The 20,091-nt window shown below is 38.2% G+C and overlaps 1 protein-coding gene across 5 annotated transcripts in view; it reads left to right on the top strand.

Moving 5' to 3' along the window:
- The window catches only part of prox1a (prospero homeobox 1a), a 40,284-nt gene extending 23,132 nt beyond the window's left edge, over nucleotides 1-17,152 (top strand). For 3 of the 5 annotated variants that reach the window (XM_067367081.1, XM_067367079.1, XM_067367080.1), the window contains exon 5: nucleotides 12,584-17,152. In XM_067367081.1, the coding sequence (XP_067223182.1) occupies nucleotides 12,584-12,772 (189 nt within the window). In that variant the 3' untranslated portion in view covers nucleotides 12,773-17,152. The other 2 variants (XM_067367082.1, XM_067367083.1) reach the window with 2 other exon arrangements.
- The last annotated feature ends 2,939 nt before the right edge of the window (nucleotides 17,153-20,091 follow it).

Raw genomic sequence — 20,091 nt, 5'->3', positions numbered from 1 at the left:
AATAGTGAATTTAACAGTAGTCCGGCTTGACAAAAAGAGTTTTTTTTTTCTTTTACCTGGGAATATCCGTTATCCCATATCTTTGTTGATGAGATCACTCGTTGTGATTTCTTCTCATGCGACTCTTGTGGGAACTGAAATTCCTCAGCATGTTGGTTAATCATTAGTGGAGGTGACCTGGAGAACGCAACAGTACAGCACATTACATCCAATGGCCTTGACTGTACTTACCAAGGGACATCGTAATCGCTGCCATCAAATCTGCATTAAAGACTTATCTTTTGTTCGTTAATAGCACAAATAGCAACATCAACAAGGAGATGTAATTTACTAATTCATAATGGAAGGTGCAACGAAAGCACACCTATTTTAGACTGCTTCACTTACCAAACACAAAGAGTTTTTTCAGCCTAACTGTCTGGTGTTGGCAGTTTAGAGGGACTTAAAGCCAAACTGCTGTAGGCACTCTATATTGTATATTACTCAGAGAAACAGAGACAGAAATTAGATAAGAGTGTGTGATGCTTTCAGGCAATGTTTTTTTTTCCAGACAAAATGACTTATTAATGGTCACTAAGTTGCACAGAGGGACCAAGCCCTGCAGTCTTCAGCACCAGCCAAAGAAAACTACCACACACACACACACACACACACACACACACACACACACACACACACACACACACACACACACACACACATATGTGAGGGCATATCATAGATAGTACATGCCGCTCCAATCGCGCTATAAATTTAATGAGTGTTTCATTTAACTACTGTAGAACTTATTGACAGCATATAATTGACTGCTCAAGAACAACTTGTACATAACAAAAATAATTTTTAGTCTGTATTTTTGTCTTGTTTTCTGGTAAAAATATTAAAATAGCTTTAAAACAAAATGAATTCACTTAAAATTTACTTAAGAATTCTTGTTTTATGCATAAAACCCAATAGAATTTAGAATTAGAGATAATTGTGACAATATATTGATACCTTATTAATTATTGTTTTTATCAGTTTGGTCAATATTGGATGTATAATTTAAATTTTATTACCAGTATTTTTCATTTCTGTTACCTTAGCCGCCATCTAACAGCCACTTAAAGTTCATCTTTAGAAACCCAATTTAATAACACTGTAATCTTTAGCAAATATCAGAATGAGTATCTTTTTTCATACTGTACATCATACATTATAATGCTGATGCCTGAATTCACTTGTAGCATTTATGATGACTGATTTACATTTTTAGTATATTATTTTGAATCTATTTATTGGTTATCGGCCAAAGTATGAAAATAATTATTGGATTATTGCTATCATCCAAGATTTTAATAACAGCCTAATTAGCACAATAAATAAAATAAGTTTAATTCAATATATGTTTAGGTTCAGTAATTTCACTTTAATGGCAATAAAAGGTTGTTAGTCAGTTATTGAAATGCCTTATTTTCAAAAAAGTCGCTTTAGTCAATTAATTGGTATTTAACAAATTTGACTGTCTTTTGCTGCAAAACCAGCTAAGTCCATGTGTGCTTTTTTGCAAAGTCCACTTCTTTAGACAACAAGACATAGTAAAACATTCATTTCTGTCAGTTTTACAGCAGCAAAAGCAACGCTGTTGTGTTTATTTGCAACTCGCGAAATCCTGTCGTTGCCACTGTAACGGTGGACAAAACATGATAAAAACTTGCAGCTTGGCAATTGAAAGCCAGCTTATATATGCACACTGTCATTCATCTTCAAATCATATGATTCGATTTGCATCTTCCAATTGGTTCTTCTGTGGACTTGATGAACATTTACTTTGTGCGGAAAGCATTCGCTCAATATCATTATCTCATTTTTGGCGGCTTTTGCATCTGAACTCTTCATATATTCTCTGAAAACATGTCTTTTACAATTTTGTACAATCTTTACTGGAAAACAAGAAAAAACACTGATTAAGAGAAAAAAAATTTGCAGTAGATAAAAATACCATTTGTTTAAAATGGTTATTTTCGGACTTAGAACACAGGATGAACTTGACCGTGTCCCACCAACAAGCATCACATGCTTCCTGCCCTAAAGTGTGACATTGTGGCACTGAATATCCACTTCCTTTAATTGCCTCTCAGCGTTAAGTGCTGGCTGCCATGGGCTGGAATTCTGTTGTCATGAAGGGACCTGTGACAGAACATAAACAGGGCGTTAAGTAGTTTCTAAAGGGCTCGCTGGAACTCCTTCCTCCTAAAGATAAGTTCCTGGAGTGGCACAAACTGAGAAACACCTGCCAGTATCAGAGCCAGTCTTTACAAATAGTCTTTGATGGAAAGTTCTTCCACGGACCAGGCGGGCCTCCCTTTTTTTTCCAGCCAGACTCCTTCCATGTTCTCCCATGTCACCTTGTATGCAGTCTGCTCAGTGACACCACTGGTGATTATGTCATTATTTTGCTCCAGGGGGTTCAAACACATCTGTAGCACTCGTGCACGGCTTTCTCCAAACCCTGGCACATCTCCCACCCAACCGCCCCGTCTCTGTGTCCCTCCCTCTTCTCTTCATTAGTCTCGGTGCCAGATCCTTTCTTCAGCCAGACAAGAAAGACCCAACTCCAAGCTGCCTTTCTCCTCCTCCTGCCTGCTCCAGTCCTTAGGCCATTCTGTCCTCCGTCTCCCCCCTCCTTCTCCTCCAGATGTCCCTCTTTCTCTCTTTCCCTCCCTCAAACACTCTCTTCTTTCATGGGGTTCAACTGCAATTTGAGACAAATGACTTCATAACCTTTAGCCCAAGCAGGTTTGAACCCAGACCCTCCTCTAGGTCAGAGACCTACTGCCCCTGAATTTGAAGTGCACATGTCATTATGGCATTGTTTGCTTTAGTAAATGCAGTGATATAGAAGGACCAATCAGATTAAGCATAATAAACATTCTTCATTAAATGAATAGTTCAACCAAAAATTAAAACTCGTTATGACTGGACCTTCTTTTTCAATGAAATGCAATGCATTCAAGCTTCAAAAAGGATGCAAAAGCACCATTATAGGATCATAAATGTGGTGGATACACTATATTCAAAAGCTATCTGACAACCAGAAGTCGTTATTCATCGCCAGTAACCAGACCAGTGCAATTTGTGAACAAATAATTCAGTTTTTGTTCACTGAATCAATCTTACATCGAATGTTCCAAAAGAAGAATGTACACATGTTCCAAAAGAAGACATTTGTTCACATTACTTTTCTTATGAGCTTAATCTTTTCTTTTTTTTGTTTTTAATCTCCTTTTGTGTTCCACCAAGAAAAAAGAGAAAAAAAAACAAGTAAATAATGGAAATGTACTTCTTTTTTTCTTTGGCTGAACAATTCCTTTTATAATGCTTGTTTCATCTTCCGTGGAAAAAAAACAAAACCGCGAATGACCTTATTTAAAGGTGAGCGCAAATATATCCACTCACGCACACACTCACTATGTGCCAGCGTGCCTTGAGAAATGGGCATATGGTGCTTGCTCAAAGTTTTCTTAAGTATGAAAAATAGTTTTCATCAAGGCCACTGCAGAATCAGCAGCAGTATGCGCATGTTTGTCCAGCATTTCCAGTGAGAACCTAGGCGCGCTTCAAGGTTGCCGGGACAGTTTGTGGAGCTCAGTTGCATCACAGTGGGTTTTGAAAGAATCTTTATCAGAGAGGGAAACATGCAATCTGTTTGCCTGATTGACACTCCAGCCAAGAGTTTATCAAACTGCAAGGTTTTGCTTTCTATGTGCTATTGATTAGCTGGAGCCGAATGTCCAGCGTTCAGTGTAACGTTTCTCGTTCAACGGGATGTTGTTCTTTTGAAGTTAAGTCTAGCTTCAGGACAAGCAGTGATAGAGAGAGAAACTGAGAGGGAGTGGGTGGGAGGTGAGAGGGGTGGACTCTTATGCTTTCAGCCCCCTGGCCTTGAGACTTGTTTGCGCTCTGTCAATCCATTATCTCCTGACAAAAAAAAACATAAAAACTCTCCTGCAATAGTTTAAGTGTAATGTTTATTTAAAAAAAAAAAAATTATATATATATATATATATATATATATATATATATATATATATATATATATATATATATATATATATATATATATATATATATACATATCAAACAACAGAATAAAGAACTTTGAGGATCCTTACCAGTAGTGAAAGGGAAGTGTTCGCTTCTCAGATTAAAGTTCGAGATAGGGAAATGGTGATTATGATAAAGCATGCTGCTCTTACAGTATAGGTTCATGATTAAAAAAAAACAATCATTTTTTTTTATATTATTAAAGATACGTTTTATTATTATTAGTGCCATATCGTACATTCTAAAAATGCTGGGTTAAAAACAACCCAAGTTGGGTTGAAAATGGACAAACCCAGCAATTGGGTTGTTTTAACCCATCAAACGGGTTAAATGATTGCCCAACCTGCTGGATAGTTTTATTTAACTCAACTATTGTTTGAAAATGACTGTATTGCTTGCTTAAAATGAACCCAGAGTATGTTTAAAATGAACATTTATTACTAAGTTTAATGAATTATAATTAAAAAAATAAACATTTATTAATAAATGTCCACCTTTTGATTATTATTGTTTTCTCTAGTAATTATGTGTCTGATTGTTAAGCCAGCCATATAGTCATTTTTAAACAATAGTTGAGTTAAATAAAACTACCCAGCACAATGGGCAAACATTTAACCCAAACACTGGGTTAAAACAACCCACACTCTAAAAAATGCTGGGTTAAAAACAACCCAAGTTGGGTTGAAAATGGACAAACCCAGCGATTGGGTTGTTTTAACCCAGCAGTTGGGTTAAATGTTTGCCCAACCTGCTGGGTAGTTTTACTTAACTCAACTATTGTTTAAAAATTACAGTATTGCTTAATTAAAATTAACCCAAAATATCTTGAAAATTAACATTTATTTATATGTTTAATAAATGAACATTTTTTTGAATTTCATTTTAGATTCATTTTAAGTCAGCCATATAGTCATTTTCAAACAATAGTTGGGTTAAATAAAACTACCCAGCAGGTTGGGCAAACATTTAACCCAACAGTTGGGTTAAAACAACCCAATCGCTGGGTTTGTCCATTTTCAACCCAACTTGGGTTGTTTTTAACCCAGCATTTTTTAGAGTGCAGTCGCTGGGTTTGTCTATTTTCAACCCAACTTGGGTTGTTTTTAACCCAGCATTTTTTAAGAGTGTAGGTAGATTAGATACCGAGTTCATTTCAATAATAATAATGTTGCATCTTTGCATCACTGAAACTGTGATATTTTTTTTTTTTTCTCCTCAACAATCTCTGAGAAATCTTACTGGCCAGCAGGTGAATTTATCACCTTTGACTGGACGAGTTGGCCTGAGTAAATATAAACCGTAAGATACACCAGCTCCAAACAAAGGCAATATCAAACAGGAGCCGCAATGAAATGGAAAGTAGACTCTTCCCCTTTAATGATTAACTCTGGTGAGAAAACCAGGACTTTCCTCCGAAGAAGAAACTCTTAGCAGGGACAGAGAGTGGGCCTGGGTTTTCAGTTCCCCACCCTGTGGCCTTTTGAGATACAAACGTTTCACAGATCGTGTCTTCATCTGCGGTACACGTCCATGACATTTCCCACACACAAGCATTCGCTCAGCCCTTCTTCCCCTCCCCACGCAGTCCTTGATTTGTATGGCAGTTATCAGGAGGTAAGTCTCTCCTCAATCAATATTTACCCAACAAACAGAGTAGATTCGGGGGCAGTTTGTATAGAGGGCCCAAGTGCACACGCAGCGGGGTGAATGAATGCTGGTTGAAGTGCCGGGGCTGCTGATCATGACCGCTCTACATGTCTCCCCCCCTCTTTCACCTCCTGTCTTATGTTTCTCAGTGGAGGGGCGATATAATATCCCTCTTTTCATAAGACGGTCTCTGTGTCCTCTCATCCTTGGCAACAGCAGCGCTGAGGATGCAGTGCTGCCAGAAAACTGATCAAGCTGGGGGGCAGGAACCCGTGGCCAGCTAGTCTTATTTGTAATGATACTAAATAACAAAAAATCACTTAAGTGATTTTTCAACACAGATTAAACTTAACTGACAGAATTTGTGACATAATGTTGATTTTATAAAAATAAAAAAGTGACTAGTCCGTCCTTTTCTTAAAAAAGCAAAAATCAAGGTCATGATGACAAATTTTTAGTGGATTTTAAAACACTTTTATTATGTATTTGTCACTTGTGTATTTTAAGGGTTTATGGCGTTGCTTTGTCAATCAAGGCAATACACTTGTAAAACTGGATATAACTTTACACGGAAAAGGTTATTGAGCTTCATCTGTAAAAAATAATTTTCATGATTTGTTATAACATTTTTTCTTTTGTCAAATCAACTTCAATAATGTGGTTCAGAAAACATAATATTTTGAGCTTCTGTTGATTAAACCAATCATCTTCATTGTATTAACTCAAATTTTTAATTTCAATTTACTAAAAATTTTTAAAACAACTTGTTAACTTGCTTTTTAAGCTAAACCAACAATTATTTTTTACAGCGTATATCATGTTAACACATTTTTTTGGCCATATTTTAAAACATCAAGTATTTTAATGATTATGTATTTGCCCAGTTTACTTCCATTAAGGAAGGACAAGCTGACTATTTTTTTGTGACTACAAATGCTGTCAACTGAACTTAACTTGAACCTGAAATATTCCTGTTAATGTTGTTTCAGGTATATTACTTTATTAATATGATGTATTATAACGAATAGCAAAGAAAATCAGGAACTTGGAACTGCTGGAAGTAATTGAGCAATCACTTACGCTTTCACACTTTTTCACATCATCTACAGCCAAGAAGTGAAACGCAGCGTGACAGCGTGCACAAAACACGGTGGCCACCGGCACACGTAGTGTTTTCTTTATTAGTATTAATTTTCTCCGAGGGCTCTGTGAGCCGTTTAAACTGCGCCTGACGTATTTTTCCTCTCAACTTGACTGAATCAGGAGTCCTAAAGAGGGCATATGAAATATTGATGTGGAATTGTCTGCCATGCGATTCAGCTGTGTTTACCGCACAGCAGAGCGGCCTTAGAGGCTTAGCCTACACAATAGCCGTAACAAAAGAACAACAGCTGATCCGTGTGAGGCGAGGAGGTGACAAAACAGTTAAAGCATGCTGCTGGCTATGGGCAAGCAGTCAGCAGATGCAGACAAAAGGGTTTGTGACAAGAATAACTCTCCCTCTCCCTCTCTCTCTCTCTCTCTCTTTTCCTCTGTCTCTCTCTTTCCAAGGCAAGCAGTCAAGAGGATCCAAAATACCAATACCCTTTTCTCCTTGACATTGTCTTCTTCCCTAGTCAGCATTTTACTGCCCTTTTATGGTAAAAAAAAAAAAAAAAAAAAAAATGAGTTTGAGAAATTCCTCACAGGAATATTCTTAGCAATGCAGCACTCTTGGGCTTTACCCCATGATAGCGTCAGTGGCTACGCAAAGGAATCAGATTTGATGTGAACAAATCTGTCACAAATAGGATAAAGACAAATCGATTAGCTATAATATCTGTTACATTAACACTAAACAGGTAAGCAGCTGCATCATACAGTGGCCTATCAGACATTTTTAAGGGGACCAATGGAAGCCCTGATTTTCAATTGAAAGAGCCAATCATTGTTTTTTTTGACTCTAGGACTTCCATGCATATTAAAGGGATAGTTCACTCAAAAATGAATCACTTACTTAGCCTCAAGTTGTTCCAAACCTGTATGAGTTTCTTTTTTCTGTTGAACACAAAAGATTGCTGGTAACCGGACAGTTGACGATATCCATTGACTTCCCTAGTAGGGAAAAATATTATGGAGGTCAACTGTTTGGTTACTGAAATTCTTTAAAATATCTTGTTTTGTGTTCAACAGAAGAAAGAAACTCATACAAACATTTTCACTTTTGGGTGAACTATCCCTTTAAATAAAAATGTAGCTTCATGAGATGATTGAAATGAATCAATGAACCATTTTTGAACTAGTTCATTAAAATGAATCATCCAAATAAACCAACTCACTAAAATGAATCAGGCTGCCCAATGCTAATTAATGGAGACAGTTCCATGAACAAAACTGATTCAAATGAATCAATTACTTATTTTTAACCAGTTGATTAAAATGAATCATCCAGTTGATCCAACTCACTAAAATGATTCAGACATCCCAACACAATTTGAGCAGGAAGTCAAGCTACACCACTACTTGTTGAAAACTGTATTATTGTCATTTTATTGTTGAATCAAAGTATTCTGTTGAAAACAATCTTGACATTTTCATTAATTTCAGTCATTCTCCATTCATGTAGACAGGAAATGGAAGTGCATTGTCTTCATAGAAAATATCTAGCCGAAGGCATTACCAAGATGGCCACTGAGCAGACTGATTTGCTTTTAAGGGACTTTGGGAGTATCCAAAAGAGACAGGCTCCCTTCTGAGACCACACAAATTTGAGAAAGGCACCTCTATCACTTTCTTTCCTTCTTCCTGTGAGCAATTATTCTGTTGTTTTTCCAGAAGGCTGCTGGCCATTGTCTGAGGGGGTGGAAGACTTATAAAAGCGTGAAAAAAATAGGGGAGAGGGTATGTTGTGAGTTGGGGTGTTGGGGAGGTTGGATATCTATAACCTTTGTAATCCCCCCCCCCACCTCTCTTCTCTTTTTCTTTCTCACCCCCTCCATTCCATGTGACATTCATTCATCAGCCAAGTGCGCTTGGCAAGCCCTTCGCCTATGAGCGCCGTCCCAGTGACCACTAACCTTGGTATGTCCTGACACTCGTGATGAGTATCTGCAGGACACAGAAGGCAAGCAGGCTGCTATGTCAGGCCTTTATTGTGTACTGCCGAGGCTGGGGACAGTCAGCATAATCAAACAAATGACCCCTGAAGGCTGTGCCCCTCGGGGAGGGAGAAGTAGAAGGAGACAGAGCTCTGGCCAAAAGCACTTGGGCAGGATTTTTTTTTATCTCCTCTTCTCTTCCCCCTCCCTTCCTATGATCTTGCCCCAGGAGAAAGAGTGGAGGAGGGGAGAAATTACTGTACGGCACTGTACAAAAATGTCACCCGTTTGAGACGGACAGAGTTTGAGCGCGGCGGTGTTGCGGAGATACTTTAAATTACAAGTAGCTTGCAACACTTTCAACGTAGTTCGACTGCAGTCAAAGCTGCCCATGAAAAAAGTAGTAAGTTACACTACAAGTTGGTAACAAAAAGTAGCTACATTGAAGCTATATATGTGAGCGATATAGCTAAATTATATAATTTATCGATAAAACAATAAAGCTAATAAACTAAAATAAAACTGAACACCTTAATTTATCTGAACTGAATCAAAAACATAGTGCCATGTATGCAGTGCCATTAAACAGAAAAAGATTCAAATTAATTTTTGAATCAGTTCATTAAAATGAATCATCCAAACGAACCTTCCCAAAGCTATTTGAAAGCGACAGCTCCCCGAACATTCAAATGAATCATTTTAAACACTTCAGTAAAATGAACTTCCCAAAGCTATTTAAGGGATATAGTTCCATCATCAAAATGGAGTGATGACTGAATTGAACTAATGATGATTTTTTAAATGAATCATCCAAACGAATCATTGTAACGCTATATGAAAGCGACAGCTCTCCGAACATTCAAATGAATCAATGAATCATTTTAACCACTTTAGTAAAATGAACTTCACAAAGCTATTTAAGCCATATAGTTCCATCAAAAAAATGGAGTGATGATTAAATTGAACTAATGAATGATTTTTTTTAAATGAATCATCCAAACGAATCATTGTAACGCTATATGAAAGCGACAGCTCTCCGAACATTCAAATGAATCAATTAATCATTTTAGCCACTTCAGTAAAATGAACTTCCCAAAGCAATTTGAGAGATATAGTTCCGACAACAAAATGGAGTGATGATTGAAATGAACTAATGAATGCATTTTTTAAAACTAGTTCATTAAAATAAATCCTCCAAATGAATCAACTCACTAGAGAGCACGTTTTGTCACCCTACAGTGCTACTTGTTGAAAACACCAACTTGTTACTGGAAAAGCTATGCTATTATGTTACACTATACAGTTAGCAACATCGCTACTTTTAGCTATTTACTCCCTAAGCACATCATAAAAGGGAGGCAGAGTAATGCACGTTACAGCATATAAACCCAATCAAGCCATCAACTACACTCCGTTGAATCATGCCATCTAGTTTAACTGCCATTATAAGTTCAGTATTTATAGCCATGCTATATTTTAATACTGCATCACAACCAAAAGTCAAGCACTTATGATTGTGGCAGCAGAGTGAAACATCTTCCACAATGGTCAAGGCCTTCCAGACAAGGGTATGCCTTTGATGACAGTATATTTAACACACTTAATGGAAAAAAGGGAGCTGGGGATGGTGTGGGTCGCATGGATGAGATTCTTTGTCCTGACAACTGCTCACCTGGCAGGGCCTTTGAGAAGCAGTCAGAGTCTGATTGATAGTACTGACGCCAAACTAAGCGCTGATCCATGGGAGAAGACTGCATTGATAAAAACCAACTATAGGACTTTAACCTTGCAGGGGCAGATGAATATTAGATGGTGCCATGAGCTTTGCTGCGAATACATTGATTTGGGATGGTTAGAGTATAAACGGATCTGACATTAATCAAAAAACAGAAGTGGAAAAAAAAAAATTTCAATGGGTCAATGGGGTCCGAAAACAACATTTGACCCCCACTGACTTCCAATGGCAGCACTGACTACTATGGACAAAAAAAACCCCCAGAGCTCATACAGGTTCGCAATGACATTAAGGTGAATAAATAATGACAGAGTTTTCATTTTTGGGTGAACGGTCCCAGCTGTATCCGTCAAAGGCTAGCGTTTTCTCTGTGGCCTACAGTAACACATTTAATACGACAGCATTCTGTTCTCGGATGCAACCTTTGTGTCTGTTTCTGTGTCCTCGTGCCTGCTTCCCCATCTGTGTTTGAGCGTGTGGGTGTTTGTGAGTGTGTGTGGCAGTAAGCACCATGTCTGGGAAGTGTCTTGTCTAGCTGTAGGGGAGGTGGCTTAGTTCTTTGCCTGGCTAATCATCTCTATAATGTTAGCGGAGAGGAACTGTCACTGGTGCTAAAGAGATCACAGGGCCAGTCTACAGTACGCCCCCGGTCTTGGCCCTGTCTCACGAACAACAGCCTCACGCCAGAGAGGATGTGTTCTGGTTGTAGAGAGCAAACTCCTAAGTAGAGCCTTACACACCTGATTATATTGCATGGGAAAACACTGCTGTTAGAGTTCAAGACCCTGTTCAAGAGCACCAAGCAACTTTCCTTGGTCCCACTTTATATTAAGTGGCCTTAACTACTATGTACTTACATAAAAAAATAAGTACAATGTACTTATTGGGTTCATATTGAATTGCAAAACACTCTTGCAGCTATTGAGGTGGGATACGGGTAAGGTTAGGGGACGCTTTGGTGGTATGGGTAGGTTTAAGGCTAGGGGTAAGGTGTAAGGGATGGGTCAACAGTGTAATTATAAATGTAATTACAGAAATTAATTATAGATGTAATTACATGCAGGTGTTTTTAAAATATAAGTACAATGTAAAAACATGTATGTACACAATAAGTGCATTGTATCAAATTATTAATTTAAATGTAAGTACATAGTAGTTAAGGCCACTTAATATAAAGTGGGACCCTTTCCTTAAATTTCTCCACCTTTGATGTAGTATTACGGCTCCAGCTTTGGTTTGAAACTCGGTGCCCAAGCAATGAGCTACGTGAACGTCACAGAATGAAGTTTCTCTGGAACCCGATAAGAATGTAGCCTAGTATTTTATGGGCCGCTATCAGTGGCAGAATCTTCTTCTTCCCCTTCTAGAAGTGGAAGCATATTGAGACAAAAAGACATTTTATGAGACATCGCTAACAATCTTGTGTCAAATAAAGGGAAGTCAACAAATTATGTTTCGCTCCCTCTAGGAAGTAGACTCTAAAAGAGGAACAGCTCAGGTAATGTTTAACCCAATGAGTTCCCCTTGGTTACAACCTCACAAATTCTGCCACATTCAAAACATTGACTGTAAGTTGTTATGCATTGGTTTTGATTTGTCTTGTTGCTTTTTTCACTGTAACCTTTCAAAAGCAATTAAGTACTTTCACGTCTCCCGATGTTGCAGCTATACAAAAACAAAAAAAAAACAAAAAAGAGAGAGAAGACAATTGATATAAAAGATTTGAAAGACTTAACAGTTAAGTTCCACTCCAACACGGGCATTCAAGTCGCCACCACCAGAATGTGTTTCAGCTACTGAAACAAAGAGGAATTAGTGTAGTGACTATGTTTGGGGCTGTTCTCTATGTCCCCTCAGACTTGGCAGCCCGACACTCCCCTACACAGTTTCTGCCAGGAGGGTCTTTCAGCTCTTGGAGGGTCTCACTTGAGCCTCAGTTTGAAAATCTTATTTTCTTTTTTCCCTTTCTTTTCTTAATCAGAGACTTGGGATTGAAACATAATATGTTTATTAATGTCATTGTCTCCTTGTGTATCAGCAGGTTCCGGAGCGATTCCTGGAAGTGGCGCAGATCACGTTACGGGAGTTTTTCAATGCCATTGTGGCAGGCAAAGATGTTGATCCTTCCTGGAAGAAGGCCATATACAAGGTCATCTGCAAGCTGGACAGTGAGGTCCCAGAGATTTTCAAATCTCCCAATTGTCTGCAGGAGCTTCTGCATGAGTAGTGATTTGAATTGCTTACCAAGTATCATCCCTTCTTTTCGAGAAATCTTTAAGAGGTAGCATTCCTATTTTTAAGTCCCGGCTACTTTCGAATGACTTAGCTGTTAATTTTTTTTTTATTTTTTTTTTGTGCTTCTTTTTGGGAAAGTCTATAAAATTTTTGATTGTTTTGACTGTATTCAATCCTTACCCCCTTTTCCTTGCCTTTAAATTGGGCATTACTATGTTTACCAGACAAAATGGTTAACAAATGGAACTGACACCCTGAATTTCTCTCTTTTATTGGTCATTTTTGTTGAGGGCTTTGTTTTATCCCAGGATGTTTGCAATGTGTGATGGTTTTACTATTGCTGAATAAGACTTGCATTTGTAGCTTGTATAGATGTAATTATTATTTATGATTAATATAATTATTACCATTAATGTTATTCATGCTTGCTACAAAAAAAAGGAAGAAAGGAAATGAAAGACAAAAAATTGACATGTGGTATTCTTGTTTCTCATGGCAATGCTACAGAAAATAAATTATTCTTTGGACAAAAAAAATAATAATAATAAAGAGGGGTATACATTTTCTATGTGGGAAATTCATATATATATAATATAAAAATATATATATATATTTGATGTTATTCTTGAAAGGAACAGCATTAACTGTTTTTTTTTTGTTGTTGCTGTTTTTTTTGGGGGGGGTTTTGGGTTTTTTTTTTTTTTTTTTTGGTTTAGCCATTCTTCCATGTTGGCTAGGGTCCAATGTTCTTGTGTTTTGTGTCCACATTGATAGCACTGGCTCTAGGGAGGGAGGCCTACTCGTAGGTTTTTTTCCCCCCCTTGACGGAGCAGCCTCTCTTGTAACTAAGCAACATGGCCATTTCATACTGGGGCAAGCCAGTTCGGCACAAAAAAAATGGACGCCTTCCCACTGAGAAACCATTCTTGCTCATAAAAAACACACTGTCACAACTGCTCACATAAACACACTCACACACACACATCACTCTCATACACAGACATTAATTCACAAACACAAACACGTGCCGTACGGCATCAAGAAAAGAGAATGGTTGTTGTTCATTTTCTCCACCTGCTGGCTGGGAACACCTCTATAATTGGACCGTAAATTTGGTAGATTATCTCAAGTTCGGTTTACACACTAGAGATTTTGGCTGAGAATAATTATTTGAGCATTAGCAAAAGTTTTTTTTTTCTTTGTACGTACTGGATTGTACATAGTTTATTTGTTAGAAATGTACAGATTTGCTTAATATTCACAATCATCTGATTATGCTGTGGCAGTGTACAGTTTATCAGTAGTGAAACCATGTTAGAGAGAGATATTGTTTGTTTGAGTTCAATTGTACATTTCTATGAATCATATGAAGTTGCTTTTTAGTAGCTAAGAGATCCACGCAAATAACCAATTACAACAATTAGCCCACCCGAGAGAGAGAAAAAAAAAGCACACTTTCTTCTTAAATCTGTGTTCACAAAAGAAAAGAGGGCCTTCAGACTCTTTGTGCATCCCTTCGTAGTTCATAAATAAGAGTCGGCAGTAGAGGGCAAGGGCTGGACATGTGATCTGCTCTGGAAGCCTGTGCCGTTTGCATTGGGCAAATCCAGCTGATGAATTGAAACGCAGGCCGGCAATTATTGTCAGCACAATGCCTTAAAAAACCTGCTGACTTCTAGATTAATGGGCACAAAAGAGCATGAGGTGCTGTCATTCTGTCGCCAGGGCTGGCATCATCCACAGCCCCCGGACAACGCACAAAACGCCAAGCTATTCACTATGTATTGTAAAGAAGAGGAAAAACAAACCCGAAACACAGTTAGGAGTTGAAAAAAGGAGATGTTTGGCCCTGTTCTCTTCTCAAGTCTCTCGCAAGGCTGTGCTGACATGCGTTCTCCTTTACATGCATTGTGATAAATAAATGATTCTTTCAAGTCGTAAGGAATTCTGTTATCACTGTTTCATTTAAAGGTGATGCTTTGCAGCATTTTCAACCTAAAAGTGAAGCTTGTGTCATTGCAATATTTGGTCACACTTTAGTTTAGGGTCCAATTCTCACTATTAGCTATGACTTTTGCCTCAATAAATTCCTAATTACTGCTTATTAATAGTTGGTAGGGTAGTAGTTAAGTGTAGGTATTAATTAAGGGATGTAGAATATGGTCATGCAGAATAAGGCTTTATTATGTGCTTTATAAGTACTAATAATTAGCCAATATCCAAGAATATGCATGCTAATAAGCAACTATTGGACCCTAAACTAAAGTGTTACACACTATTTTAATTTGGTGCTTAGTCAAATTCATCTGCTCATATTCAGCTATACAAACAGGTATCGTGTATTTTACGCACTTAATGAATCTGATAATTGCCTGTGCCTAATGTTAACCACACCAGCAAATTATTATTTATTTATTTTTTTTTTTATAAAAATGACAGAAATTATACGATTTGACATAAAAACATAGATCGACCTGGAAAAACAATAGCACAGATTGAAATGGAGGGTTATGTTTTCCACTTCTAGGTTCTAGGTAATGAACTACATGCAAAGTCCATGAAAAAACTAACTTTTTACAGCCCATTTGAAGAAGAAGAAGAACTTAGTTCCCCATGAATCGGATGTACTTTAAGCCATTTAATGTAGCACAGAGGCAATGTGTGTGCTTAGGTGTGTGTGCGTACTTACTTGTGTTTGCAGGGAGTGTGTGATATACACGCATATACACGCATGGTAGTACGTTAGTTTTAGTTCCCATAAGGACTTCTGTTTATTTTCTTTTATCTATTGTTTCTCTTTTTGAACTTTTCTTTGTATTTATCACTGTACTGCATCTTCAAGACAAACCAGAGGGAGGTTTCGTTCAACATCTCAAGTCTTTTTTTTCTTTTTTTTTTTCTTCTTGCTATTGTACTTCTAGAAGTGTTATGATGTTTTAAATGTTTTGAGTGGCGACTATTTTTCTCCCCTTCATCTCAGCACTTCTTCAGGGTTGCCCGTCAAAGGTGTTCTCGATTAATTTGGTATTGAAATGAGATGGATCTGTTTGCGTGGTTACACAGGGTCATTTGCTGTGTTGCTTTGTGTCGAAAATCCTAAATGTAGCCGTGTACATTTCGCACTCCATTAAGGACACTCTATAGAAGAAGAAAAAACTCTCTGAATAACCTTGATTCAAAGTATGGGTATGAAGTACACTATTACTATTGCTCATTTACATTTGACATGAAGAGAAACTTTTTATTTGTTTTCATGCGATGGAAAATGTGGTGATCTGTACAAATCAATTGCCAAACTCTGTTTGGGACTGTTTTTTATTACAAAGAAAGACATTACAGAAGAGAAAAGGAAGAAAGAACCTTTGTATATGACTATATTTCTGGGAGGGGAACAATTATTTGTACTGAATGCAATGTGTTGTACAAGACTCTTGACTCTTTGTAGATTTGATGCTGTATTTATGAGGTGTGTGCTCCCTGAAGGGTTTTAAACATGATTTCACTGGCTTCGACATGTATGTAAATACAAACCGAAAATGAGAAAACACTGCCTTTCTATGATTTAGCAATATGATGTAAATAGCATTGTTATGCTTTTTTTGTATGAAAGAACTCTTTGATTCTAGTATGGTAATTCCAGCTGAAACTGTTACAATTTTCTTTGATACGTTTTGAAGGATACACATACATTGTTAACGGGATAGCATTGTGGATTTTGTTGTCAATTTGTCATGCAGAACTTTCATAATTTATTGGTTTAATTTATCATAATTTATTTGGTGATGGTGTACAATTTTGGTATTTCTGGGGATGTATTGTAATTTTATTTGGTAGAAAGAGACAATATAAATGCCCTCCTAAGCTCCTTAACTCTGTAGAGACATAAAGAGACACTTATGTCCAGGTAGCCACTGTAATTTCAGACACTGTAGTCATAAGAGACGCTTGATGAAAAAAAAAGGAAAGAAAAAAAGATGTACAAAAAAAAAAAAAAACATTTCTTCTATCTTGTTTGGAAGGTGAAAAATGTGTGTTTTGAAGTTTTTATTTCTAATCACTTAATCAGACTTTTACCTTTGCTTTTTACCACCTACACAATACAGTAGTCAAAGTGCCTCGTGTGCCTTCCATCTCCTCGGAACTGAATGTATGTGCAGTATATATGCAAGCTTGTGCAAAATAAAAACTAAGTCCTAGATCAGGTGTTTCCTTTTGCCATTTGTCATCATTTAAATCAGCATGGTAATCAGAGAAAAACTAAGGAGATTTGGAGTTGCCTGTGATGCCAGAAGAACTGATCTGTTGTAAATGTGGAGATATTCCACACACATATAGCCCTGTTTTAGGTTAATTTCGGGATCATTTCAACTTAAGACTCACAGAACTTCAAGTTGATTGCCACGAAAACTCATTTCAGCTCGTCATTTTCTTTTATAAAGAGAAAAAAATTCTGGGTTGCAGTGAAACGCTTACAATGGAAGTCAATGGGGCCAATCAGTAAATGTTAAGATACTGTTAAATAGTACAGCCTATAATACAATACTGTTTCAACTGAATAGCCACAAGAAGTAAACAGTATGAGCTAACCTTTTCTGTGTGATATAGGCCTATATTAAATTGTACATGACAACTTAAAGGATTAGTTCACTTCCAAATGAAACTTACCCTAAGCTTTACTCACCCTCAAGCCATCCTATGAATTTCTTCTTTCTTTGCGAACACAATCGGAGATATATTAATAAATATCCTAATGCATCCGAGCTTTATAATGGCAATATGCGTCACCAAACTGGTATGAGCTAAAGAAAGTGCATCCATCCACATCCATCCATCATAAACGTATTCCACACGGCACTGGGGGGTTAATAAAGGCCTTCTGAAGCGAAGCGATGCGTTAAAAAAAAAAATCCATATTTAACAAGTTATTAAGTAAAATAGGCTATCTAGCTTCCGCCTGACCGCCTTCCGTATTCAAGTTACGAAGAAAGTGTAAACTGGCATTGCATCAGTTACACTTTTTCTGTAAGTTGAAAAGGGAAGACGTAAGACGTAGCGTAAGCTTTATACGGAGGGCAGTCTGGTGGAAGGTAGTTTTTTTTTTTTTTACACAAACACATCGCTTTGCTTCAGAAGGCCTTTATTGAGCCCCAGTGCCTTGTGGAATATGTTTATGATGGATGCACTTTCTTCAGCTCATACTCATTTGGTAACGCTTACTGCCATTACAAAGATCAGACGCGTCAGGATATTTATTAATATTTCTCAGATTGTGTTCATCAGAAAAAAGAAAGTCATAGTATGGCTTGAGGGTGAGTAAAGGTTCGGCTAATTTTCATTTTAATCCTGTAAAACTCTATAAAATTGACTATAAGAGCGACCTTGCAGCTTAAACAGTACAATTTTAACAGAAGAATTAAGGTATTTTATAAATTTACAAGATTCACGTTTCTGCTTTTAAATCCTCTGAAAATTGGCCACATTCACTTCCACTATGCCTCACAGAGAAAACAAAGTTGAACTTTTTTTTTTTTAAAATAACCAACAATATGGGCGTAGCTTAATTTGAAATGTGTAATATTTATTTAAGCTATTAAAATGTTTATAGGCTTTTTCTAAATCAAATTCAAATTCGCAAATCTTTGATTCAGGCTGAATTGAGTCACTGGCGATACACTTCATCAGATATATCACGATAACTGTTTCTTGATTATGTTGTCTTTGACAGAATGGTGTCATTTCAACTGGATTAATAGGAACAATCTGAAAAAAAAAATAATAATAAAGTGCTTCAAATACACACATCAACGTCCAATCTTAATTGCAAAGAAAGGCGCGCGTGGGGAGAAAAGAGCAGCGCTCGCGCTTTTGTGGCTGCGTTGCGGAGGGAAGCGAGGCGGCCGCCGCTGTAATTTATAGTCTGATACAAAGAGGCACTTTAGTGGGCCCGGACCGCTCCAGCGGCTCCGCCGAACAGGAGGTGGGGTCAGATACCCCCCTCCCACCCCCATCGCCACCCTCCGCGCCATAATGACGAGCAGAGCCGCTCGCCGCTCCCCTTCTGTTTGATTTCATCATCGCGCCTTTGAAAAGCACATCTTAACAGCACAACAATAAAACAGCTGTGTTTGTGTTGGCCCATTCATTGTTGAAAATTTTACCACCATCCCCTCTTCTCTCCCCTCCCTAAAGAGATAACACGAGAATAATGTCGCTACCGTGATGCTCTCTCAGAAAAGAGAAAGGAAAGATCGCTGTTATTAATTGGTTGTTATTAAAGCAGAGGGGGATAAAGGTTCCATGTTCTCACAGGCCTCTCCGTAAGGTACAATGAATTTTAATGGCTTTGTTGTTGCAATGTTGTAAGCATGTGAGATTTTTCATGAATACAATAAATTGGAAAGAATGAAATGTTTGCTTTTTTTCCCGTTCAAAATGCGAACAAACACTAAAGCTTGTGTAAGCGGCGCACCGGCCGGCTGACCTCTGTCGGATCGGGGCATTTTGTTTTGGATGTGTAGAGCTAGCACTAACAGGCGTGTGTGACCTTCCCTTTATCAAGAAGACAATGACCTCATCATTCCTTCTGGCACTACATGCAACTTCAGACGCAGCTGCATCGGTCTGGATCCGGGGCTCATGGCTGAATCCAAACGTCACGACCAGGCGCGGTCAAACGCGCCAGGCTCGTTCCGCCATCCTTTTTACGGAGGAGGACGAACCTCTGGGGCTTCCCGCCTCAGCTCAGAGCCGACAGGCTCCTTGCAGTTGGGCTGAAGCAGCATCCTTGCATTACACGAACAGTCTGCTTCATAATCAAATACCATCTGTCGCTACATCTGAACCTGTTTTTAACATCTGTGCTTTCTGGTCTTAACAAAGCTTTAAAAACCAATTCACAACTTTCACAGCTCACTGGGCTGGATGTGTATATTTACTACTTTTAATACATCTTTCTGCTACTTTTATGAGGGCTCTGCTCTCTCCCAGCTGGGGGGCTGTTAGGAGGGCTGCTGGTAGGGTAGGATGATACTGCCTTGCTCAAGCACCAACTGGCCTGCCACGAGTAGCCAAGTGCAGAGCTCTGCCGCACACCGGGTCACAAAGGAAAAGGAGTGAGACGGAGGGAGGGAAAACAAGGCGAAATGTGCCCCGATGAGAGAATGAACACCTTTTGCCAAAACAAGTTTTGTCCATTTGCCCCTCCGAAGAGGAGGCTTGGAGTTGATCACGCTTGAAGCCCTATTACTGGAAATGGCACTGCAGGCCGAATGGCAACCAAGGGGAGAATCAGGACCGTGGAGCAGAAGTGTG

The sequence above is a fragment of the Chanodichthys erythropterus genome, chromosome 18 (genome assembly GCF_024489055.1).
Source record: "Chanodichthys erythropterus isolate Z2021 chromosome 18, ASM2448905v1, whole genome shotgun sequence".
In the NCBI taxonomy this organism is placed as follows: Eukaryota; Metazoa; Chordata; class Actinopteri; order Cypriniformes; family Xenocyprididae; genus Chanodichthys; species Chanodichthys erythropterus.
The sequence above is the reverse complement of the archived record's forward strand: the minus strand, read 5'-3'. Positions and strand labels throughout refer to the sequence as shown.